Below are 24,915 nucleotides of genomic sequence, written 5' to 3' on the forward strand. Positions count from 1 at the left end.
AGCGCATTGTCTTTCCTTATGTTGTTTGATATGGTTGCTTGTTAAGTTTCTCCAGATTGACCACTTAGTATTTGTGTCAATTTTAGATTTGATGAATTTTAGATTGATAGATGACCAGTTCTTGGTAAGGTGTAGACTGGAATTATCTCTATCAAATTGGCTAAACATCACATCGTATCGTTTCTTTTGTATGGATTTTTTGATGTCGAAAATAATGGTATTAGATGTGGCAAGGATGGTTTGGTTCGAAAAAAGCTTCTTAATGTCAAAATAGTTGTGCTCTTGAGCTCCTTTCTTAGCTAATTCGTCAGCTTTGATGTTTCCTTCGTTGACATGTCCTTTAACTTTGATTAGTTGAATATTTAGATTGGATTGTTGAATGACCTGTTGATATTCATGCTTGAAGCAGTTAAACATTCCGTTATAGGCTTTGTTTTTCAAAATGTGGATGGATATTTCACTATCTGTGTGAATTTTTGCCTTAGATTTAGGTGGAAGTATCTTTAGTGATGTGAGTATTGCTGATAATTCAGCAACGGCCTCGAAAAAAAAAATGAGCACAACCGCGAATGGCTCCCGTCTTGGCCATCAAAGAAGTCATTCCTTCTCAGGTTCTGCAACAACGATCGTTGTGGATGAATTTGCTGTGGGTGAGTAGAACCTCATAATTTGGTTACATTATTAAAGATTATATGAATTCACATTCCGCGTGATCATGAAAATATTTTTTTATGATGCCATAAAACACATCTTTATCGGAATTGGATTCAATTCACCATCATCATAAACCCATCATTCCATATAATGATTTAAATCATGAAAATATTCGAATATTGTATATCTCCCTAATCGTACATGATTAATCCATGAATGAATATTATTGTGTGGTATCATTCCGTTTCTCCCCAAAACACACACATCATAGAAAACTACAAGAGAAAGATTAAAGAACAAGAAACGGAAATTAGCAATTTGCAAAAAGAGCTTCACAATTATAGGATGAAGGAAGGTGATCTTTCTTTTAGTCTGGCTATGGAGCAATTTCTGTTAAAGAAGAAGGATTCAAGTAGTAGCGTTTCAACGGGTAGTAGTTTTTCGGATTTGTTGAATGCATCTTCCTCTTCTTCATCTTCATTGAATCAAGCGGAATTGGAGGAATTCAAGAAAAAGAACCAAGTCTTGGAACAAGAGAATACATTGCTGAAATCCACGATTGAACAAATGAATAGACAAGCACAGGAACATACGGAATCAACTCAGAGAGCCCACGAACAACAGACATTACAACTCCAAGCCACCATTCAGTCTCTTTCGGAAAGTGTTAAAAATATGCAAGAGGAACATCAACGACTGGAACATGAATCTTCTCAAATTCGTCAACAATTACAAGATCAGTCTCAATTTATTAATGAGTTGAAAGAAAAGCATCACAATGAGATTGAATCGATGAAAAGAGAAGCTCAACAAGCCCAAGATGATTTATTGAAACAAGTTGAAAATTACAAAACAACGGCCAATACTGAATTGAAATCTTTGAATGAACAAACATCTGAAATTGAGTCACTCAAAAACGAGATACAACGAGCTAACGAAAATCACTTGCAAGAAGTTCAAAACTTGAAGAATACCATCACTGAGATTACTTTGGAGAGTGACAGGTTGCGAAAAATTCTCTCTGAAAAGGAACACTCAGAGCAACAAACAAAGAATGAGGAAGCACATGTATTCCAAGTGAGAATTCAAGAACTTGAAAAATTACTCTCAGAAAATAAGACTCTTCTCTCGGAAAAGGACCATGAATATCAACAAGCGATCTCAAATTTAAAGTCTGAAGTGGAAAGCAAAAATCAACAAATTGAAACGTTGAATCAAGAATTGACCAAACGCGCTGCAGAACAAGAATCTTTGGTACTCAATTTGACGGAACAAGTTGGCAAGCTAAACCAGATGATCAACGATCTTCAACAACAATTGAACGACAAATCCACAGAGGTAGAACACATGCAATCGGCTCTATCCAATCTAAGAAACGAAATTTCTGTCAAGGACTCTCTCACAGATCAGTTGGCACAACAAAAAACAGCAATGGAACAGAAAGTTCAACAACTGCAACAAACGATCGACTCTCTCAACCAGCAACTTTCTAATGCAGTCAATAATGAAAAACAATCATCAGAAATTCATGAATTACAGACTCAACTCCAACAACAGGAACAGCTCGTCACCAAATTAACGCAAGAAATTAGCCAACACACTACTTCCATCCAATCTCTCGAGAATCAACTTGCTCAAAAGACCAGTACACTCGAACTTGTACACACCGAGAAGGCAAGTTTACAATCATCCATTTCTGAAATTCAAGGAACTGTAGAATCATTGACATCAAGTTTCAATAGCTTACAAAAGCAGTACGACACTCTTTCTGAAGAGAATGCCATCCTCCAAAATAATCTCCAAAAACAGCAAGATCACAACGAAACTGAAATGCAACAACTAAAGTTATCATTCGAGAAGGAAGCAGCAGAGAAGGAGAAGGAACACAAAACACAAATGCAACACTTGGAGCAATTACTCACAAAAACAGAATCTGACCTCAAGACAGCCACACAAAAATTCGTTGAAGAAAAGGAAAAGTTGATTAATGAACACGAAGCGTATCTCAAGCGTCACATGGACGAATTGGAGCTAAAATTAAAATCTCAAATGAACACTGTAGATGTCTTGACAAAAGAAAAGGAAAAGCTCTCAAAAGAAGTGAATGAAGCCAATGAACATTTGAAAAAGCTCTCTTTCGAAACAAGTACATTGAAAGAACAAAATCAACATCTCGAGCTTACTTTAGAGAAAAGCAATATGGAGCTAGAACAATCTAAGAATCTTTTCAACGAAAAATCAAAGGAACTCGACACCACTCAACAAAGTCTCTCAAATATTGAAGCCAAATACAGAGAACTTGATCTTTCTTTCCAAAATACTCAAAAAGAGCTCGAAACTATTACAGAGCAAATGAAACATGATAAGGCCATTCATGAGAAGGAAATTGAAAGTCTCGAAAATACCATCAAACAACTCGAGAAGGAACAAGAAGCAACTAATGAAAAAGTGGAAACATTGAGGATTTGTAGCGTGCAAAACAATTCCTCACAAGAAGCTCAAAACACCACTACAGGCAGCACTACAGGAAAAACAAAGAAGGGTGTCAAACGAGATGCTTCTGAGAATCCATCCAATGAAGCCACGTCAGCAAGTGCCTCCAACGCTTCTATGGACCCTCCAAAGAAAAAGGTTAAGAATGCTTCTGCTGATGAATCTTCTCCATCCTCTAAAAATTCTAGCAACAAGGAACCAAAGAAACCTGTTATTATCTTTTCTGGATTCAGTGACAAGATCAAAAAGTGGACCATGGAACAAAAAACCAAACTCGAAAAAGTGGTTAAAGATTTAGGAGGCGTCATTACGGATGATGTCAAAGAAGAGACAACACACGTAGTAGCCCCACCAGGAGTTCGAACTATTAAGGTTCTTCAAGCTGCTGTCACTGGAAAGTATGTCATGTCACCCGAATGGTTGGTTGAATGTGAAAATCAAAACAAATTTGTGGACGAGGACAACAAGTTAGGCAAACTCGGGCACAAAGGACCATTCAAGAGAAAGAAGGTTGCTTTCACTGCAGCGTTTGCTGACGAGTGTCAAAAACCTAAATATATCCCTCAGAAAAGAATGGAAAATGCAAAACTTTTGATCACTTCTGGACAAGGTGAAATTGTGGATGATATTGAAAAAGCAGATATCATTCTTGTGGCTTCTTCTGAATCCATTGGTAACTCTTCTTGTTGTGTTTCTTGGGAAGGTTTTTTGGATATGATCTTTCCAAAGGAGGATAATTAAAGCATGTACATTAAACCCATGTTTGACATGAAAATTACGAAAATTAATGAGCCATTCAAACGTTTGAAGAAGATCAATTATTTTTCACATCTTTGTTCCGTTTAATGAGAGTTCAATCTTAATAAAATGTTGACAGGAGAATTTGTTTAAACCACAACACAAGGTCTAGTTGAAGTATGAACTAAATATCCTGTCCAAGGCTTGGTATGAATTGTAAGAGCAGGTGAAGTAATTGTACAGCAACGAACCAATATTATCCGCCCGGTGATTGAAGCTTGTGACTTTGTGATTACTGATTCGCCTGCTCGGCAGGGTTGCAAGTGGATGTCGCCTTTTTTGTCTCTGCAATGTTTTTCATGATATGTTTTCCCCCTGTGCTGACACTTTGCAAACGTAAATAAAAGAATTTTTGCATCACAAATTAAAAAATTATTTTAAACAGATGATAAAGGACCCCGAGTTTCTTTCAGAAAAACAACTGTATAAGAGCTCTTCCCAAAATAATAATAACCATGATGCTGGCCATTCTCATCTGAATTTTAATAATCATCCAATGGATTCCGATGATCCTCATTTGAAAAATTTAAATTATGATCATCGTCCATTGAGCTCAATTAGGAATTTGAATTTTTTCTCAGTCCAGAACGAAAAGGAATTGAAACAACGATTGGAATATTTACTCCGAAGGAAGAGCCATTGTGCTACGCTCGGAACACAAGTTTTGAAACGTTTAGTGGACGAGAATTTATTTCTCCATGAAATTATGAACGTGTTACAACTATCTCAAGAAATGAATCAATTCGTATGGCAGCCTTTTTTACAAGACAATTTTCAGTTACAACACTATGTTGGCTGCCATTGTTGTTGTGACCCGAATGGTTTTAATTTCATCCAACATGAAACTGAGGAGGACGATACCACAATTTCATCTTCGGAATGGAACAATACCAACAATGAAAATTTGATGGAAGCAACCACTCAACACACATTATCCATAGAACCCTTTTTAAATCTGTATATTGGAATTTCAAAATTGGATTATCCCTGTAAGAAAATTCTAACCCATACCTTATTTCGGAATAATAGCATTGGAGTCAATCATCCATTTCTAATCATTGGATGTTATAAAATTGAATGGAATGATTCATCATTGGTGAAAATCAAATACGATCAATTTAAGGCAAGAAACTCCATGATGGTTTACAAATTTCATGTGATTCGAGGCACACAACAAGTACAGAAAGCCTTGATTACCATTGCCAAGGTTTGCACGTTTTGGAATACCTACAAGAAATTTTCTCAATTATTCTGTAATTGTCATCATTTCATTAATGATTTGCTGAGAGAATTGAATATTGAGTCGCCTTTTGAAAGCAGCAACCAAATTGTTGGAAATAATAGTCATAGTGAAGATCAATTTGACAAACATTCCGTATTCAAGTACATGCTTTCGAAATTGAAATTGGCTCATGAAGAACGATATATTGTGTGGAGTCAGGACAGTTCTGACGATCCGACTGTAGAACTTTCTCAACAACAAGAATGGCCTGAGTTGAATGATAGAATTCAATGGAATGAAAAAGAAGGAGAAATTATTTTGAGTGGTGGTGAGAAGCAACTTGTTGCGTTTCATTATTATTTGAAATTACAACAACAACATGATAAGAACAGAGGACGAATGATTCAAGACAACAACTATTGGTAGAACATGCACTTACATGTGTTCATAGCTACCTGAATGGATATCAACTTAGAAATCAAACAGTTCGCAAATTGGACTATTCAGTTCTATTGGAATCGATCAAAACAGCTCGTACTTCATCAAACTCTGCATTTATTCGAAATTTAGAGTTGGAATATCCATTATGGAATGCATATTGGAAATGCTCAATGTTTTGTAGCTCAGCTGCAGTGAAAGTGGAGAATAATCACGAGTCCATTTCATGAAATCAAGTGTAGATTCCTTGTGCGAATGGTTTAGGACGGCTCGCTAAAAGATATGAATGATGGTTCTTGCAAACTGGCTGTACAATGTTTGAAATTTCACTTTGAATCAGTAAGGACTTCAACCAACTCGAACCCAATATTGATTTGGTATTTTCATTCCACTCATTCAGAAAAATCTAAAGAACAGTGAACACAACCATATTTCAAATGATTATATTAGAATCAGAAGAAGGAAATCAAAGGTAGTATGTATGGAGGATGGTTGGTCAAGAATGATTTGAAACATTATTGGTCGTATTTACCTCTTTCCCAATTCAGTGCATGGAACAGAGTACTCGTGTATGCTGCTGCTACCTTCTGTGTAACAAATTCTTTCAGCACGTCTCCATCCTTCGATAAATTGCTTCCTTCATATCTCAAGAACAAGACTCATTGAAAAAAACCTCAACCCTCAATCTGTCCCTCACTCAACACAGATCAAAGCAAAATCAAGCCACAGCCATCACCTTTCATCACAATCTGTCAGAGTGATTTTCACACTCACACAGCCGCACGACGTTACAACAGAAGCACACTCATCAAAAAAAAATCATTTTCTGAGTACATCACCCTCATTTTTTGCAGGTACGTTTTTTGAATCGAACACTTGGTTTCAGAAGCTTATTGTTCTATTACAATCCCGTAAATCCGTATACTCTTGTTCTTGTTCAATGGGTATATTCATTATTTTGTTGTTCAATCTTGTATTGATGATGTGGATTGGAAATGATCATATTTGATGGCCATCATACGCTTACTCTGATGACGGTATTTTTTGATCGTGTGTTGGTGCTTTCGGGTTAATCATACCTGGATGATGATGATGATATCATTTAACAATAATATTGATCATGTGTTGTTGTTGATTTACCTCTTGAACCAAACTCTCTTAATCTTGTCCAACGATTTTGCCTTTCTTCCAAACATCCACGTCATCCTCATCATTGAATTCAATGGTTACCTCCTTCCACTCCCGTTTTGTGTTGTTTGTTATATATATATATGAAACAACTACTTATTCCCACATCATCATCATCTTCACTGCCAACAATATCATCATTCGAAATGACTCATTCTCACCCTCACAGACCACCAACACAATGAGCTACTCAAACGACGTGATTGCCAGACAAAACCCAGTCCTCGTCATTGACAATGGTACTGGTTTCACCAAGATGGGCTATGCAGGTAATAGTGAGCCAAACTACATCATTCCAACCTGTATTTCACACAATCCAAAATCTCTCGATAAAGGTCTGGAGGATTTGGACTTTTACATTGGATACGAAGCACAAGAAAAGCAAGGTGGAAACTATGACTTGGTTTATCCAATGAGACACGGTTTGATCGAAGACTGGAGCAAGATGGAAATGTTGTGGGAACAATGCTTCTTCAACTATTTGAAGTGTGAGCCTGAGGATCACTACTTGATGTTAACAGAACCTCCACTCAACCCTCCAGAAAACCGTGAATATACTGCTGAAATCATGTTCGAAACATTCAACGTGTCCGGTTTATATATTGCTGTTCAAGCTGTTTTGGCTTTGTGTGCATCATGGACATCTTCCAAGTCAAAGAAGCTCGGTTTGGGTGGTACTTTGTCTGGTACTGTGATTGACTCTGGTGATGGTGTTACTCACGTCATTCCTGTTGTGGACGGATATGTTATTGGTTCTAGTATTAAGCACATTCCATTGGCTGGTAGAGATGTCACCGAGTTCTTGATGCGTTTCGTCATGGACCGTGAGAAGAACATTCCTTCCGAAGACATCAAGTTGGCTGTTCAAAAGATCAAGGAACAACACTGTTACGTATGCTCTGATTTGGCAAAGGAGTTTGCCAAGTTTGACACAAATCCTTCTGAAAACATTCTCAAATATTCACAAGAAAATAAGAAGTATGGTAAATGGGAGATTGATGTTGCATACGAAAGATTCTTGGCTCCTGAAGTCTTCTTCAACCCAGAGATTTTCTCTGCTGATTTTAGCACACCTCTTCCAGATGTTGTTGACCACTGCATTCAATCTTCACCAATTGATGCTCGTAGAGTGTTGTACAGGAATATTGTCCTTTCTGGTGGTTCTACCATGTTTGAACATTTTGACAGACGTTTACAACGTGACTTGAAGAAGAAGTTGGACGATCGTTATGAAAAAGCTGTCTCAATGACCTCCTCCGGCAAAGAGAAACCAAAGCCATTAGAATGTAACGTTATTGCTCACTCACACCAACGTTTTGCTGTTTGGTTTGGTGGTTCCATGTTGGGTACTATGGCTGAATTTAAGAGAGTTTGTTACACAAAGGCTCAATACGATGAGATTGGTCCATCCATTGCTCGTAGATCTCAAGTCTTCCAAAGCTTTGAATAAGCACTATTTTTTGAGTTGTTCAGTTAAACACTTTGTTTTGTACAAGAATTCATTCCTTACGTCATCATAATTTATTCACATTAAATTGTTCGTCAACAACGACAATCATTTTGTAAGCAAATCATGAGGGATGTGTTTTGTTAATCTTAAGTTGTTTTAAAGAGATGTTGTGAAGAAGTCAAGAAATTGAAATAATGTCAATGTCGCTCAATGAAAGGATTTTGCTGTGGTGACAGTCTATCTGCCTTGACTCACTTCTCTGCACATACTGTCGTAGGTATTTGAAAAAATGTACCAATCTTGGATTGTCAGTAAAGGCGTTCAAGAATGAGCAGTAACTGTTGCAACTGGAAACAATGTGGCAGTGTGTAAACGAGTTGTCATCCTTTGGACAAGTCTTTCGATATTTCCTCGTCCTCTTCTTTTTTAATGATGGTTCCTCCAATTCAATTCGTTCATCATCCTGGCAGTATGTATTTCCTCATCCTCACTACTATTACCACTGCTAATAGCATCCTGATGTTCCTCATCTCCATTCCCATCCTCATTCATCATCATTAAACTCATTCTCCTCTTCAAATACTGATCATTTTTACATTGCACTCGATTCACATGAAATTTCACAGGAATCAATTCACATCGATGCGCCTGAGAACCATTTCCCAATTGTCCTTCCTCATTACTCCCACATACATAATTCTCTCCATTTTCTGCATGAAACCACGTATGAAAGGCACCACAACTCACCGACTTGACTCTCATTCGTTTCTCTACAAAATATAACAATAATTGAGGTTCATGAATATATTGATGATATTGATTCTTCATCAATGAAGAATTTGTTGTTGTTGTTGAATGTAAACTTGTTGAAGAAGAAGAACCATTCAACAATTTCGGAGAACATGTCATGACCCTTAATAGACATTCCGTACTTGCCAATGAATTGTAATGAATTCCAGTTTGTCCCTTATAATTCGATCCACAGGCATAGACAGTTCCATGTCGTGTTAAAAAAACAGAATGTTTTTCACCGCAACTGATGGATTCAATTCGAATGTTTCTCTCATCGAAAAAGGTTAATTTTTGAAAATTAGTCATGGTCATGGAATCATTTGAGGAATTTTCAGAATTTGCTGAATTTTCATAATTTGCTATTGAGGAATTCATTGTGAAATTTGATCCTAATCCAAGTTGTCCTTCATAATTCCTTCCTGAAACGTAAATATTGTGATGTGAAGTGAGAAGAAGGGTGTGAAAACCTCCTACTGCTAATTGTGTAATTTTTTCTGAGGCTTCAATGATCGAATCGTCATGATTGCAAGAAGGATGAATCGATTGTTGTAATTGTTGAAAATTCACAAATTGTGGAACGAAAATGTTGTTGGATTGAGATCTTTCACTACTACTACTGGAAGTACTATTGGAGATTGGTAAGAATAATTGTCCATAGGCATTGTCTCCAAAAACAATCATGTCAAGACCATTGTCTTTTACAAGAATGGTAAATCGTTGTCCACAACCAATCATGGAAATTTTTGAATGATGATTAGTGACAGAATAAGGATTTCCATGTTGACTAGTATTCTTGTTTGTATCATTCGAACAGAGATGTGAAAAATCAACTCTGGTTAATTGTTTCACCCTCAATGAAAAGATACTCGTTTCTCCTCGGAGAGTTTTCATTCCTTTCACTCCGCATTGTCCGTGTGAGTTCGATCCGAGTGAAAACACATTTCCACAGCATGTCACTAAAATGGTATGTTCTCGTCCACAAGCAATGTGTGAAATTGTAGAATGTCTTAATAAGGGATGTTTGGAAATTTCACAAAACGTTCGTTTTTTGTGAATTGAGGGTTGAGCGGAAGAGAATGGATTCGATTCTGCATCTCGTGCTCGATCGAGATTTGCCACCAACGTTGGTGATGATTGTGTATCGTTATCTGAATGGGTTTCGTCAGAGTTTTGTGACAGAGAGGCATTTGACACATCTCCAATTTTGGAATTTTCAAAAAGTGCTCGTTTCCAATGTGTCACATTTAAATCTTCTTCTTCTTCTTCGAGAATTGCAAAATCTTGTTCTGAAAAATCATTACAAGGAGCTCCCAAAATAAACACTCGATGAAAATTTGTCTTGATCACTGTGTGAAAACTTCCACCGCAAACATTTTCAATAAATTCTCCATAAAATAATTGAATTCGATCTTGTCGAGTGGATGCTGGATTGAGTCGACTTGTTGTACAATTGTTGCATTGAGAATTTTGTGTATTTGAATCGAAATCGTTCGAATGTGAAGAGTGTGAAAATGGTTCAAAGAAAAGCTTTCGAAACGAGTGATGAGATGAATTGGATGAAGATGTCGTATCATGAAAGGGAGGGCATGCATCGTCAATTTGATGATAATTATTGAATCCACATGCAAACCATTGATGATTGAGAAGATTTTCCATTTTCCTAATGAATGTGAAATAATTATTGTAAATGAGGGAATTATAATATGTGACCGAATGGAAACTCAATTCAAATCTTGATTCTACAAAAATATAATCTTGTACTTCAACTATTGTTGTAAAATCAATTGATGATAACGATCAATAAAAAAGATATCAAATTCTTCTTCTTGATCAATTCACCAACTTGTTGTATCAATCAATCGATCTCACAAGAGGATGATGATGACGAACAAGAATGTTATTGTACGAATAACAAAGAGAAGGATGTCTCTTTCTTTTTGAAAATGTTTTTAGAAAACACATCATGAACGCGCGTGCGTCATGATCCATTGTGAATATTTGGAAAAATATGTTTTTCAGCATTCCCAGTGATCACACTGTTGAATCAACAACACCCATTGTCGACGACGGAATGAATTTAGTAGATGGATGTTTTGACATTTTTAGGCCTTTCACAGTGCATGCTGTTTTGTAAAATGTTATTTAACAATTTTCATTTTCGAATACAAATGAAAGAGATTCATCATTCCATCGATCAATGAATCTGCATCATCATGTGACCACACTACACAAGAATACCTCAAGTTAAGATTATGTTGTCTCTTTCATCATCAACATCGGAATTTCCTCTCATCTTCCGAAAACGAGAAATTCCTCAACCTGCACACGAATGAAAATTTTGATTGAATTGAAAAAAAATTTTTGAGAGTTTGCTGAAAAAAAATATCAACGCACTTCCATCATCATCTCTTTTTCAAAAATGTTCAAGCCTCTCGCTTCCAAGAGAATTAATCATAGAGCCGTGATTCAATTGTTGTCCAATCAGAGCAGAAATGCCAGTAATGCCAAGGAAATTTACTACTCTGATAACGGAAGAAGAAAATTGTTGGCCGGTGTTGAAAAGTTGTTCAAGGCTGTTGCTACCACATTGGGTCCAAAGGGTAGAAATGTCGTGTTGCAACAATCGTATGGTTCTCCAAAGATTACCAAGGACGGTGTTACTGTAGCTAAACATATTGAATTGGAAGATAATATGGAAAATCTCGGTGCTCAACTCATTAAAGATGTTGCCAGTAAGGCCAACGATGCTGCCGGAGATGGTACCACAACAGCAACTGTTTTAACATATGCCATCTTCTCCGAAGGTTGTAAGGCTGCTGCTTCCGGAATGAATCCAATGGACTTGAAGAGAGGTATTGATTTGGCTGTGAGACGTGTCATTGAAAGTCTCAAACAACAAACCAAGGAAATTACTTCAAAGGAGGAAATTACTCAAGTTGCTACAATTTCAGCAAACGGTGATAGAGATATTGGTGAATTGATTGCCAATGCCATGGAAAAGGTCGGACAAGAAGGTGTCATTACTGTTGAAGATGGTCATACTTTGGATAACCAATTGGAAATTGTGGAAGGTATGAGATTTGATAGAGGATACATTTCACCATACTTTATGACTGAGACCAAGACTCAAACTTGTGTTTTGGAAAAGCCAGTCATTCTCGTCTATGACTCCAAGATTTCATCCATTGTCGATATCATCAAGCCATTGCAATATGCTCTCAACAACAAGAGACCATTGTTGATTATCGCTGAAGATGTTGAAGCTGAAGCTTTGAATACATTGATTTTGAACAGAATCAAGGCTGGTTCACAAGTATGTGCTGTCAAGGCTCCAGGTTTCGGAGATCACAGAAAGAACAATTTGCAAGACATTTCCGTATTGACTGGTGCTATCTTGGTCAGCAAGGATTTGGGAATGAAGATTGAGAATCCAGAAGTTGAATGGTATGGTAGTGCTGAAAAGGTCACAGTCACCAAGGACGAGACAGTCATCATGAACGGAAGTGGTACCAAGGAGGCCATTGCTGAAAGATGTGATGCTATCCGTGAACAATTGCAAAGAGAAGATGTCTCCACATTTGAAGCTGAAAAGCTCAGAGAACGATTGGGCAAGTTGTCCGGCGGTGTTGCCATTTTGAAGATTGGTGGTTCTTCCGATGTCGAAGTTGGTGAAAAGAAGGATCGTGTGACCGATGCTTTGAACGCCACCAAGGCTGCTGTCGCTGAAGGTATTGTTGCTGGAGGTGGTACTGCTTTGACTTTTGCTTCCAAGACCTTGGATTCATTGATTGCTGAATTGCCAAACGAAGACCAAAAGGTCGGTGTTAAGATTGTTCAAAACGCCATCCGTATGCCACTCAAGATGATTGCTCAAAATGCTGGTTTGGAGGGAGCTGTCATTTCCGAACACGTCATGAAATTCCAAGATCCAGCTCAAGGTTATGATGCTGCTACTAACAAGTATGTCAACATGTTCGAGTCTGGTATTATTGACCCAACCAAGGTTGTCAAGACTGCATTGGTCGATGCTGCATCTGTTGCCTCATTGATGACCACCACTGAAGCCATGGTCGTTCTTGCTCCAAAGAAGGAACCTGAAGTTCCAATGGGCGGAATGGGTGGAGGCATGGGTGGAGGTATGTTCTAAATTAATGATTGAGGTAGTCATCCTCTCTTACGTTTCTATTTCCAAACCTCTCTCCTAATCGATCTATTGACCACACTGTTATAGATTACGACTACTAAACACCATCCCTTAACTCTTTCTCTAAACAATCCACTTGCGAAAATAATAAAATATTTAAAAACAATAACAATTTTGCTTTTACTTAACGAGTTTGTTTTATGAAATTGGAACTTGTTTCCGAGGCTTGTCACAACTCGAGATCATTAAAAAAATGAGCAAACGCAAAACCAACAGCACCTCACGCACTCCTCTCATTCAAGACACACACGAATTTGAAGACATTTTCCAAAACGTGTTTCAATTCATGGAGACTTGTGAAATTTATCCACTCCAACATGTTTCATCCTTCTTTTTTCAAATGATTGAAAAATTAAAACAATTCTACATACGTCCAGTGTATGAAATTGGCATTGTTTCTCATCACAAAGAACAACTCGAAAGCTTTGTTCGTCAACAACTTGGTTTCTCCCGTGGACTCATTCCGACTCTCTCTTCGGAAGAAATTGAAAAATTGAGAAAACAAAGAACCAATTCCACCTATTTACAGTATGGCTATTATGGATATCATCCTTCACAGAGTGACAATAATCAATTCGATACTTCGGAACTCAATGATGGAGAAGCGTTGAAAAATGTGAATTTTTCATCGAGTCAAATTCATGTCTTTGAGAGAATTGAGAGACACATGATTTTTAAACAAGATCGATTTCGAGTTATTTTCTTTCCATTATTGTGTGAAAAAAAGACAAGTGTTGCTGTGGATGATTTTAATCGATTGGAAGGATTCATCTTTTTAAAACCTGAAAAGTTGGACTCGTTTGAATCCATGCCAGAAGGTGCACAAATTACATGTGTCGTTTTAGATGATCATTTTACATTTGAAAACAAATATGGAACTTTGACAACTCAACAGCAAAGTACACACCATTGGATCAACCACAGTTGAAAATGCCTGTCAAGAAATATGGCCTTGTGAATATGCTTAAAAACGGAACACGAGAACAAATCAATAATTCTTTATTGGAATGTCTCATGTATATTATGCAAAATTCGAATCGATGTCTCAAATTGGATCACTCCATCAGTACCATGAGAGAAATGGATCCATCCAATAGTGGTAGTAGTAGTAGTAATGGTGGCCATGAACAACAATTCACAAACATCATCTCAAAAACATCAACAAATGCCTCTCTCAAATTATTAGATTTAATTCATCATATCATTGTTTGCAAAATGAGTAATGAAGAACTCTCTCAATATTTCACACAATTATTTCAAAACAGATATTCTCTGTATCATTTATTAATGACCAAAGACATTCGATACATGACCAAACGATTAAGTTTTTTTAATTTACCATATCCGACACAAGTGAAACTGTTGAAACGACTCTACAGTGCCTTAATTGCAACAGTAGATTCTTTTTCACACAATGAAGGTGGCTGTGTGAAAATTAAACATTCATCGGATGATCTTGTCGTGACACTTTTGCAAGATTACTTGTACGAAAAGGATTCGTATGGAGATGAAAAGGAAATGCGTGTTCGAATGGTTCAAATTCATTTTCATTTATTGACCGAAAAGGTTGATTTTGTGTATGAGGAAAATTATGATGTATCGAAAAATTTACGAAAGAATTGTATTGTGTGTTGAGAATTATTATCAACCAACTATTGTTGTAGCAAGTATTAACATTAGAAAAATGAAGAGAGCACACGTTTTTCAATATGAAAACAAGTTTGGGTTTAAAAAAGAGTTCCAAGTAAGAAGCTTATTAACGTTGTCAAAGATTTATAACACTTTCGAAATCCCATATCAATGAGGTCCATGATCATGGAATTGATGAGATTTGTGAAAATACGAAAAATTTCTGAACAGTCTTTTTTCATCAATTTTTGGATTGGTCCGCTCTTTTGAGCCAATCAAAAAGGAGTGAACAATTCCGTTTTCAAGATTTCGTCGAAAGACTCACATCATTTTCACAAGTCCATGACATTTCATCATCCATTAATAATGATTACAAACAAGAAAATAGCAAAAAAAAACATTCCGCAAATACCCAACAAATTTACTCATATGGACAAGAATTTGAGTCGGTCTGGGTTGAAGACTCCTTCCACTCAACAACAACATGCACACAAGATGCATCTTTTGGCACGTCATCTTTTTCATCATCTTGTTCTTCATCTTTTTCTTCTCCTTTTGCTTTTAATTTTACTTTTCACACACTTCTCCATATGGAGCAAGATCCATTCATCGCCCCAACATGTTGATTCCTTTCAACAAGTAGTGCAAGCTTCCAAATTGACTTCATTTCCAAAACCTCTTTATAACATTTCCACTTGGGTTGGTGGTGGCTCCAATTTCAATTTTGCCATCAACTCGTATGGAGATTCCACCAATCGAGTCGATGCCATGTATTCCTGTCTTCAATATCCAAAAAGTTTGTCTCTCAATTCCAATCATAGCATCTTGTATGTGGCTGCAACCTATGACCACATGATTCGAAAAATTTCAAAACATCCTTCCAATCCGAATATGAATTTAATTTCAACAGTGGCTGGCGTGGGAGTGGATGGATTTTCGGATGATTCATTTCTGGCGAAGAATGCAAAATTGAGTCGACCCACACATGCCATTGAACATCCAGTGAATTCAGATGTCATCATTTCCGATTCGGGAAATCATTGTATTCGAAAGTGAGCGCACAGACTGGAATAATTTCAACATTGGCTGGAAATTGTACAGTTTCTGGATATGATGGAGATAGTGGATTGGCTCTCAATGCCAAGTTCAATAATAGCATGTATTTGGCGATTACTAAAAATGGTAGTTGGTTATACGTTGCAGATACATTCAATGGTCGAGTAAGAAGAGTGAATATACCAGAAGGAACCATTGAAACAATTGCTGGAAATCCTACTGGACAAAATGGAGATTGTCCTGTGGCCATCGATTGCCTTTTGGATCAACCACAAGGTTTAGCACTTTCTCGGATGAAACGCTTCTCTATATTGCAGAAAGTGCTTCGAACAGAATTCGAATTCTTTCATTGACAACGAGTCCCATGTCATTGACATCACTCCAACTTGGAGGAGGAGTTTTGAATTTTCCAACTCAAATTGCTCTCCATGAAAATCAACAAGCTCTCTATATTTTGGATCATAATGCGAAACAAGTGAAAAAGGTGAGTCCTCTTGGTGCAAGTTCAGTGTTGCAGCTAGTTTATGGGAGTGAATATTTTGAACAACCGGGAGGACTGGCTGTGAATTCTGATTTAGGACATGTCTATGTTTCTGACGTTTCGTCCAATCTTGTGAAATTATTTTCGAACGGTGATCCAAAGATTGTGGCTGGAAAATGTCAACGAACTGAATTCATTGGAGATAATGTCAATGGTACAGAAGTAGAATTGGTACGACCTTCTGCTCTTGCATTTGATTCCATTTCTGGAGAATTATATATTGCAGACACTGACAATCATGTCATTCGAAAATTACAAAACAATGGAATCATAGTGACACTTGCTGGAAATACCCAACCTGGAAATTTCAATACAACTATGGTTGTCATGGCCAATTCTACACGTCTTGATGCTGTCGCTTACATGTATCCAAGTGTCGATGTTCAAACAGGAAAAGTCTCGTCATTGTACATGTCTGACAGTGGTCAATCGGTCATTATGAAATGGAATTTGATGGATGGAACCATTGTTGGAGTTGCTGGTACGAAACTAATCTCTGCAGATTCTGGAGATGGAGGTTTGGCCATTCATGCCTTGGTGAGTCCAAAAAGTCTGTTGGTTGTGAATTCGAATTTTTCAACAAATGCTTCAGCACAACAACAAGCAATGAAGAATCAAGTCCGTCATGGAATGATCCATACAGAACTCGCTCTCGAAAATACCATTTACAAAAACACCATTGGAGAAGTCTATTTTGTGAATTCCTATTCAAATACCATTCGAAAAATTCTGACCAATGGAACCATTGTCCGAGTGGCTGGACTTGCTCAACAAAATGTCATTTTGAATGCTGGAGATGGTGGATTGGCATTGGAGGCGACCATGTCTCCTCAAGCCATCACATTTGATTTGGAAGGAAATTTATTGGTTTCAAGTCGAGGAATGATTCGAAAAATTTTCATTCATAACGGAACCATTGTTGGAGTGGCAGGACAAAATGGAAATTATGGATTTTCAGGGGATGAAGGATTGGCTCTGAATGCACAATTTTCTTCGAATATCCCTTCACTGTACATGTCACCTCAGGAGATTTATTCATTTCAGATTTGGGCAATTATCGAATTCGAAAAATATCTGGAAGAAGTGGAATGGTGACCACTGTGGCAGGAAACGGCTCCTCCAGCTTTTCATCCATTGGAGAATATGAACCATCGAATGCTTTGACTAGATACGTAGGTCCATTGTCCATCATTGGAGGAGACAATAATTCTCTCTATTTAGTTGAAAATAATGCAAAACGAGTTCGAAAATTAATTCAATATTGTCAAGAAGGATGGACAGGAAGTGATTGCTCCATTCTTCAACTGAAAAAGCTAAGGGCCTATTTTGAAACAAGTATGGCATTTACTGGCTTGACAATTTCCTTAATGATCAAAATTGAAGATGAAGATTTCAAATATTATGCTCCAGAAACCATTACCTATTCTGTTTCATTATTTAAGGAACCAATGATACAAAAGAGTGATCTCGTGGTATCTTCCAATTTCTCGTTGAAAGACTCGTTCCAATATAAATTCGAGTCGAATGGTAATTATTCTGCAGAAGTGAAAGTCATGTTTGAGAGAAATGTTTTGGGAAGTGTGAAAAGTCTCAACAAATTGCAAGTGGTGAATTATGAAGAGCTCATGTCAGAGAACTCGATGAAGGATATTCCCGTGAAAGAAGTGGCTTCTCTTGCCTTAAATCCAGAAATGTATTCGAATGCATCCACAATGGTGAACACCTTGTCAGTTTTGACACGTGTTTTGACAAGTAGCTCAGTAAGAAATTCTTCGGACCTGTCAGAGACTTTGACAGTTGTCAATGCTTTGGGTGCCATTTCATCGAATAGGGAAGAATTTTTACCAACGACAGTGATGAGTAGTATTTCATCGTTTTTGAGCAATGTTTCAAGTGAAATTGTGGTCATAAGCCAAGGAATGACAAGTGACAGCTCAAATGGACAATTATCGACTGTGGAATCTACAGCAAAGAATATTCTCACTGAGGATTTTTAATCTCAGACCCACACACCCAGCAAAAATGAACCTGGGATTGGGTGAGTTGGGTGTGAGGACGGCGTTTAACCTAGGAGCAGAGAATCGCGTCTGTATTTTACATAGTTATCGTCGGTAGTAAATGAAGCTTATTGAATGCATATTGTGCATAAGTAGTGTCTCCTTATTGCGGTCTGTTATTTCGAAGGTGATTCAAGCTTGTTTCCGCAGGTACAGCCGACGGTAAAACTCGAGATAAAAAATACTGTCGGGAGTTACTGATGAAAAGAATCCACCAAGACACAAAATACAGCCGGAAGAAGCATCATGTTAAATATTCTAATAATGGAGGTTTAATGAACGAAATAACGACGGAAATACTGTTGAAATAACCTACCACAACACCTGTGGCTGTTACTATCGATGATAATGATGGAAATCTTCTTATTTTATTTTAATTCAATTTGAAATTTTTTTGGTTCAATATTTGATTTAAAATTGTTATTGCAAATGCATTTTAAATTTTATTGGCATCATAATTTACAACTCAACAACGTTGGCAGGGTTGACAGGTCTTGAGCGTCTCATTTTCGCTGATGATGATTTACGTAAATGCTCTTGATACAATTTATATTCCTCAGAATTGATGTCATATACATCTTCGTCGTTTTCAAAGTCAAAAAGGTTGTCTGAATTTTTGCTTTTTGAGACTCCAGATCTTCTACGAAGTTTCGCCTTCTTTTTTGCGTTCACAAATATTTGACTTATATGTTTCCTGCATATCTTTATCAACTAAAAACGATTGTTGTGAAATTTAGTCAAACAAATAACAAACACAACTTACTATTTCATCTACCTGGGATTTATCACAATCTGAAAGAATACTATAGTTTGGAAGACTTGAACAAAATGTTTGAACATAAGTAACCACTGTGTCTGAAAGTTGAAGCTTTTGCTCTTGTGTTTGGGGATTAGAACAGATCTGAAGAGTTAAAATTTATAGGAACAACATTACAACTTACTTGGGAGAGAAATGAATGAAATTTCAATTTACAACATTGTTTGATGCTTCATGGAAAGAAATGATTACCAAGAAATATTGACAAGAAACAAACCTTGCGTTGTTCTGAGTTAAGAATTGCTTGCTTTCTTGAAAAAGTGTTATATTTAATGATGGAGCTATATAAGAAATGTTTTTTCGATTACGTTTCTTCTTGATACCCCTTACAGTGTCAGTTGGCATTATGATTGGTTTTTTTTTGTTTTGATTTTTGAAAATATTTAAACGGGTCAACTTTGAAACTATTGGAGAGAAGTTTTTGTAAGCGAGTTCAGATCGAGCGCGCACAGGAAGCGTTTTCTTTACAAAAAAAAATATCATGCTTCAGAACAAGGCCGAATCCAAATTCTTTGACGTGGTTTCCTTGAGAATGTGCCACAAGTGCAATGTACATGATTTGGAATTGTATATCCATAATTCGGCAAAGTGTAAAACCTTGAATCCCTCTATCAAATGCACTTGTTTTTCATGCGGCACAACTTACTTCACTTGTCCTTTTTGCAAAGATTGCTTCTCCGACTCTCATGCATCCAATTTTTTAAAACACATGAAAAGATGTTCAAACAAAGATGAAGCTCAGAACCCCGTTTTCAAGTGTTGTTCCGAACAAACGACAGAGTTTGATCATTATTATTCTCATATCATCAAAAATCATTGTGGTCATTTGTGTTCGTTTTTAAAAAAACTCAAACATGAGGATAAAATGGATGACGAAAAAAACAACAAGAAAACGACAGGAGTGGTTGTTATGGAGGAAGGTTGTGATATTGGTGGTTTATTGATGAACTTAGAAGCTCTCACTGCTGACGTGCAGAATTTAGTACAAACACCATTTCCAATATTTGAATTTTTTGAGAAACTGAAACAATCTATGCCATATGTATCAAATCACTCGTGCGAGCATGAACAAGAATTTCACTTCCCTAAAGATCACCCTTTTGAAAGTTTTGAAGAATTATGTTGTTTTATGTTAATCAATCACTTTGGAATTTCTAAACAAGCATATAATTTCATGATTCAAATGCTGAAATCAACATTTAAAGACCGTCCTGAGTTGATGAAATTATTTGTGAGCTATGATACCTTGAAAGCAAGAGGAAATAATTTGAATCCCCAAAAACCCATGCAGTTCAATGATAATTTCATCCTTTACTCTGTACAAGATACTATTCGAAACATGTTAATGGATCCGTATTTGGTCAACCAATTATGTCTCAACCGAGAAAAGCATCAACAACAGTTTGCAACCAAGCAACCATTTCAATCTAAAATATTCAACAAAATTTTGGAGAAGTGTCAAAGTGATATATTCCCTCTTGTGATGCTGATATATGTGGACGATTTTGTAAAATTCAGAACAAAGTCAACATCAACATGTGGAGTGTACTCAAGTTTGTTGAATTTCAATAGCGACTTCATGAGAAAACTTGAATCTATAAGCTTACTTGGGTTCTCAAAAACTCACTGCGATTTTTGGACAATGACAAGCCATTTGATGAAAGAAATTAATCACCTTGATGGGGAGATAATTGAAATAGAAGATCCCTCTACAGGTGAGTCTAGAAAATTTCAGATTGTTGTTGCAGGGTTTTTATGGGACACAGTCGAGAAGATGTATTCCTTGCAACTCATGAAAGAAGAATGTAGCCGTTGTGAAGGAATTTATGATAATCAACATAAAACACCAGATTGTTTATTTGGAGCGTCTACGATAGAAGATCCAAAGTATGTCACGCATTTCGAGAAAAGAAATATATTTGAAGCAAACACTGTTATTAATAGCATCGATTTAAGATCAAATGACAGAACAAAGGACAAGGGTTTTAAACCCTTAATATGGGAAGAAATGCAATTCAAAGATTTGAAATTATCTAAAGCGAAAATAACGCAAAAATTACGAGAATTACCTGTTCTGCATATCAAATGCATTCCACAACTAATGCTATCAGCAATAGATATCAGCAAAGTCAAGTCTAAATGTAGCTGTATTTGCTATTCATTGCCATCTGGGTTAAAGTGGCAATTGAATCAATTTGCATTTTGTTATAATTTTTGTAAATAAATATTAATTTTCTAAATATTTCAAAAATCAACAAGTCTTATTCAACAAAGTATCGATGAAAATAATTCGTGGTACTTTCATCCGAACCAATCCGAAGGTATTGTCCGTCGTTGTTATCATAATTAATTTCAATCATTATTTTGTCAATATTATTCTCCGTCCATATCTTGCCAGTGGTATTTCATCCGACAGTATTGGTCGAGCAGTAAAATATGTCATATATTCGTCGGTCAGTATTTTCCTCATTTACTTTTCCGACGGTATTTTGATGACCAGTATTATGCACATGTAATTGCCCTGTTGTATTATGTCGTCCTTGATGCCATGGTTAATATCCATCAGTATTTTAACCAGGGATATTCTCCATCCGTATTCGTCCAGCAGTATTTTAATCGAAGGTATTTTTCGATGGTAGATAAACGTCTTATTTTTGACCGCACTTATTCTCTGATTACTCATGCGGTATACCTGCTTCCTTCTGCTCCTAGGAATCTCAAACACAACACAAATCCAAATCAATCTTCAAAAAAAAATATTTCTGCAACAAATATGATGATCATCAGCGTTTTATTATTGAAATTTGAACAAAGTGTTTGGCATGGTTTTAACCAACGGATTGCTTTTCAAAATAGCGTTCGAACATAGAACAGCTACCATTGCAACATATGGAAGCAAAGATTTTCTTTGTCTCCATCTTGTTGCCGTTGCTGATAATCGTTTTACATATCCGAAGGTCATTTCTACAATCATTCTCTCAGATTTGTGTTGCACAAAGAGATCAGGCTTACTTCTGATGATGGTTGATGTTGGAAGTACCAATTCAACTCCATGTTTGAATGTTTTTGCTTGATATCCACCATCAGCAAGGACCATCACACCCTGTAAGTATTTTTGGATATTACTGAAGAATAATACATCTTTGTCGTTCTTGCTTCCAGGAAAACCAACCGTAAAATGTAAAAATCTGCCTTGAAGATCAACTAACGCTTGTCCGATGAAAGAATGGATACATTTGTCACCACGATAATAGATAGCCTGATCTACACTTGGCTTGGAGATTCTGAAATGCGTTGCATCAAGCGCGCCTATTACTAGTCTATCAATGTTAGAGCTTCCTTGTAATACAGTCAAATGTCCTGGCATAACAACCTCGTTCATATAGGCCGATAATAATATGGGAATAATATGTTTGATTTCCATGCAAACATATCCTTTGGAAACTCCAAACATTTCTGACAGCAGAGCAAATTTGGAATATGATCCCATCCAAACACAGATTAGCAGTAATCTGTTTTTTGGAGTAAGTTTTGAGTATCTGTATTCACGTTTAGTATTGATATTTCTTCTCAAGTCATAATATCTTCTTGGCTTTAACAGTTCTAATTTGATCCTAGAATACATTTCTTCAAACTCAGCACGAGTTAAATGAGTGAAATCCATCAACTTATCGTCATCCCATTTTCCATAATTGTCAACTCCTTCCACCTTACTTTTTGGTTTTCGGTATTGACTTCGTCCTTGCCCACAAAATGGAGTTTTAGTTCTAAATTTTTTGGAAGTATAATATGGCTCTTCTGGTGGCAAAGGCATTACTGGAGGGATTAATGAGCAAGCAAGTAATTGAAGTCTTTTCAAATACTTTTCATCCCATGAGCATGCTTTATACATCAACAATTCTTGTTGTAGGTTATTTAATTTTGATATGAAACTATTGACATTGATATGACTATTTACACCTGGGTAATCAATCAACTCAGGATGAGTAATGATGACAGTTGCTGCCATCATTAAATAAGTGATGACGACATGTAATGTATTAGGCAGCATTTTTTTTCAGTTTGCATTGTAATATTACAATATTACATATTTTCTCAAACTATTGTAAATTTACAACAATTAACCGTTACAACCGTTACAACCGTTACATAATTCACCAACCCTATTTAACGTAGTTGACTAGTATTGTTTTGAAGAATCATCCATTAAAAAAAACAATGGCCAATACTCAACCCAAGAAGAAGCAAAAACCAACCAACACTCAACCTAACTCAAGTCAAGCATCAAGTAGCAATCAATCACAGGACCAATCCAGCACGGGAAAACGATGGACAGACTCTGAAGTCCTTGCTGCATTACAACTTTACAAACAAGACAAGGATTGGGAAAAGGTTGCGAGAAAAATTAAGGAATTATTTGACAACAAAGAATGGAATTGGCATGTGCGTGGTGACAAGAGTTGTGCTGAAAAGTATCGCAGATTGAAGGAGGAATTGAAAAAGGAAATTATTGAATATAGATCAAAACTCTCAGAGAAATTTAATAATCACACTCTGAAAATTAATCAAGATGTCGAATTATGTATTGACGAGGTAGTTATTGGTAAAGGTACCATCTTGAGTGCAAATCCATCTAATAACGAAGATTTATTCCATTGCCACGGTAAAACATATCCATACAACCAATTTGCTAAAATTACAATCAAGTCCCACGATGCAAGTAAGAAAAATTTACTCTTACCATCATCAGTCGTGACATCTGAATTTAAGACAGTTGGTGATTTGCAACAAGGTTCCATCATTGCTTTTCCTTTAACAAATTTATTGATTTTGAGAACTTTTGATTTATTTGAACCAAGTAATCCCATTTTGAAAGAAGTGTGGGATATTGAACGTGATAATCAACAATTTTTATTGACCACCGGAGAACTTAATTCTAATCCAGAAGACAATGTAATTGATCTTGTTGAACGTGATATTCAAGACACCGATCGTAGAAGAAATGCTATCCAAGAAAGAACAGATATTCAGCGCATGCATACCATTCAACATATGACATTCTATAGAAACAGTGAGAAGTGGGCCGAAGTATTGGATAAATTAACGGAGACATTCGAACTGGCCAACACTCTTATGAAGTCACATCAGGGCAAAGATAAGGTTGTTGTGTTGTCTTATAATGGAAAAAGAAAGAAGGTAGTTGTTTCTGACATCAAAGTATTGATTTACTTGTCTGGTGATTTTCTTTCATTCCTTCAGGAAAGAGTAACTTTAGGGGTGTGTACTTTTACTGATTTATTGAACAGAATAGTTCTTACAACCTCCGAAGGATTTATTGTCAATGACACGTATTCATTTGAAGCTCTTTCTTCAACAGAAACCACTGAACTCTCCATCAGTGTCATTGATAGAATGCACGATGATGAATAATAAATTTATTGATATTTCTTTATTCAAAAATTTTTTGAGTGTGAAATGGGTGGGTGGGTGTGAGGTACGGCGTTTAATCTCAACTCACCCAACCTGTGTGGGTGTGAGATTAAAAATCCCCACTGCATTCTCCAATTGCTTTTCAT

At 36.5% G+C, this 24,915-nt stretch overlaps 11 protein-coding genes across 11 annotated transcripts; 8 read left to right on the top strand and 3 right to left on the bottom strand.

Annotated features, from left to right (window-relative positions):
• Positions 1–553: 553 nt before the first annotated feature.
• Positions 554–3,888, top strand: C9374_007561 (uncharacterized protein; the record flags this gene model as incomplete). Its single annotated transcript, XM_044697540.1, has 2 exons — positions 554–650; positions 926–3,888. The coding sequence occupies 2 exons, from the start codon at positions 554–556 to the stop codon at positions 3,886–3,888; spliced, it is 3,060 nt and encodes a 1,019-aa protein (XP_044546185.1).
• Positions 3,889–4,441: 553 nt separating this feature from the next.
• C9374_007562 (uncharacterized protein) lies at positions 4,442–5,593 on the top strand (the record flags this gene model as incomplete). Its single annotated transcript, XM_044697541.1, has 1 exon — positions 4,442–5,593. One exon carries the CDS (start codon positions 4,442–4,444, stop codon positions 5,591–5,593), a length of 1,152 nt encoding a protein of 383 aa, XP_044546186.1.
• Positions 5,594–6,974: 1,381 nt separating this feature from the next.
• On the top strand, positions 6,975–8,243 carry C9374_007563 (uncharacterized protein; the record flags this gene model as incomplete). The annotated part of the gene is made up of 1 exon (XM_044697542.1): positions 6,975–8,243. One exon carries the CDS (start codon positions 6,975–6,977, stop codon positions 8,241–8,243), a length of 1,269 nt encoding a protein of 422 aa, XP_044546187.1.
• A 426-nt stretch (positions 8,244–8,669) lies between these two features.
• Positions 8,670–10,691, bottom strand: C9374_007564 (uncharacterized protein; the record flags this gene model as incomplete). The annotated part of the gene is made up of 1 exon (XM_044697543.1): positions 8,670–10,691. The coding sequence occupies one exon, from the start codon at positions 10,689–10,691 to the stop codon at positions 8,670–8,672; it is 2,022 nt and encodes a 673-aa protein (XP_044546188.1).
• A 763-nt stretch (positions 10,692–11,454) lies between these two features.
• C9374_007565 (uncharacterized protein) lies at positions 11,455–13,280 on the top strand (the record flags this gene model as incomplete). The annotated part of the gene is made up of 2 exons (XM_044697544.1): positions 11,455–13,171; positions 13,267–13,280. The coding sequence occupies 2 exons, from the start codon at positions 11,455–11,457 to the stop codon at positions 13,278–13,280; spliced, it is 1,731 nt and encodes a 576-aa protein (XP_044546189.1).
• Positions 13,281–13,432: 152 nt separating this feature from the next.
• C9374_007566 (uncharacterized protein) lies at positions 13,433–14,874 on the top strand (the record flags this gene model as incomplete). The annotated part of the gene is made up of 2 exons (XM_044697545.1): positions 13,433–14,072; positions 14,135–14,874. The coding sequence occupies 2 exons, from the start codon at positions 13,433–13,435 to the stop codon at positions 14,872–14,874; spliced, it is 1,380 nt and encodes a 459-aa protein (XP_044546190.1).
• A 423-nt stretch (positions 14,875–15,297) lies between these two features.
• Positions 15,298–18,462, top strand: C9374_007567 (uncharacterized protein; the record flags this gene model as incomplete). Its single annotated transcript, XM_044697546.1, has 4 exons — positions 15,298–15,910; positions 15,970–16,200; positions 16,242–17,475; positions 17,547–18,462. 4 exons carry the CDS (start codon positions 15,298–15,300, stop codon positions 18,460–18,462), a joined length of 2,994 nt encoding a protein of 997 aa, XP_044546191.1.
• Positions 18,463–18,981: 519 nt separating this feature from the next.
• Positions 18,982–19,684, bottom strand: C9374_007568 (uncharacterized protein; the record flags this gene model as incomplete). Its single annotated transcript, XM_044697547.1, has 4 exons — positions 18,982–19,233; positions 19,286–19,423; positions 19,464–19,509; positions 19,557–19,684. The coding sequence occupies 4 exons, from the start codon at positions 19,682–19,684 to the stop codon at positions 18,982–18,984; spliced, it is 564 nt and encodes a 187-aa protein (XP_044546192.1).
• A 520-nt stretch (positions 19,685–20,204) lies between these two features.
• C9374_007569 (uncharacterized protein) lies at positions 20,205–21,563 on the top strand (the record flags this gene model as incomplete). The annotated part of the gene is made up of 1 exon (XM_044697548.1): positions 20,205–21,563. The coding sequence occupies one exon, from the start codon at positions 20,205–20,207 to the stop codon at positions 21,561–21,563; it is 1,359 nt and encodes a 452-aa protein (XP_044546193.1).
• Positions 21,564–22,133: 570 nt separating this feature from the next.
• Positions 22,134–23,390, bottom strand: C9374_007570 (uncharacterized protein; the record flags this gene model as incomplete). The annotated part of the gene is made up of 1 exon (XM_044697550.1): positions 22,134–23,231. One exon carries the CDS (start codon positions 23,229–23,231, stop codon positions 22,134–22,136), a length of 1,098 nt encoding a protein of 365 aa, XP_044546194.1.
• A 167-nt stretch (positions 23,391–23,557) lies between these two features.
• C9374_007571 (uncharacterized protein) lies at positions 23,558–24,769 on the top strand (the record flags this gene model as incomplete). Its single annotated transcript, XM_044697551.1, has 1 exon — positions 23,558–24,769. One exon carries the CDS (start codon positions 23,558–23,560, stop codon positions 24,767–24,769), a length of 1,212 nt encoding a protein of 403 aa, XP_044546195.1.
• Between the last annotated feature and the right edge of the window lie 146 nt (positions 24,770–24,915).

Source organism: Naegleria lovaniensis (genome assembly GCF_003324165.1).
Source record: "Naegleria lovaniensis strain ATCC 30569 chromosome Unknown tig030, whole genome shotgun sequence".
NCBI lineage: Eukaryota > Heterolobosea > Eutetramitea > Acrasida > Naegleriidae > Naegleria > Naegleria lovaniensis.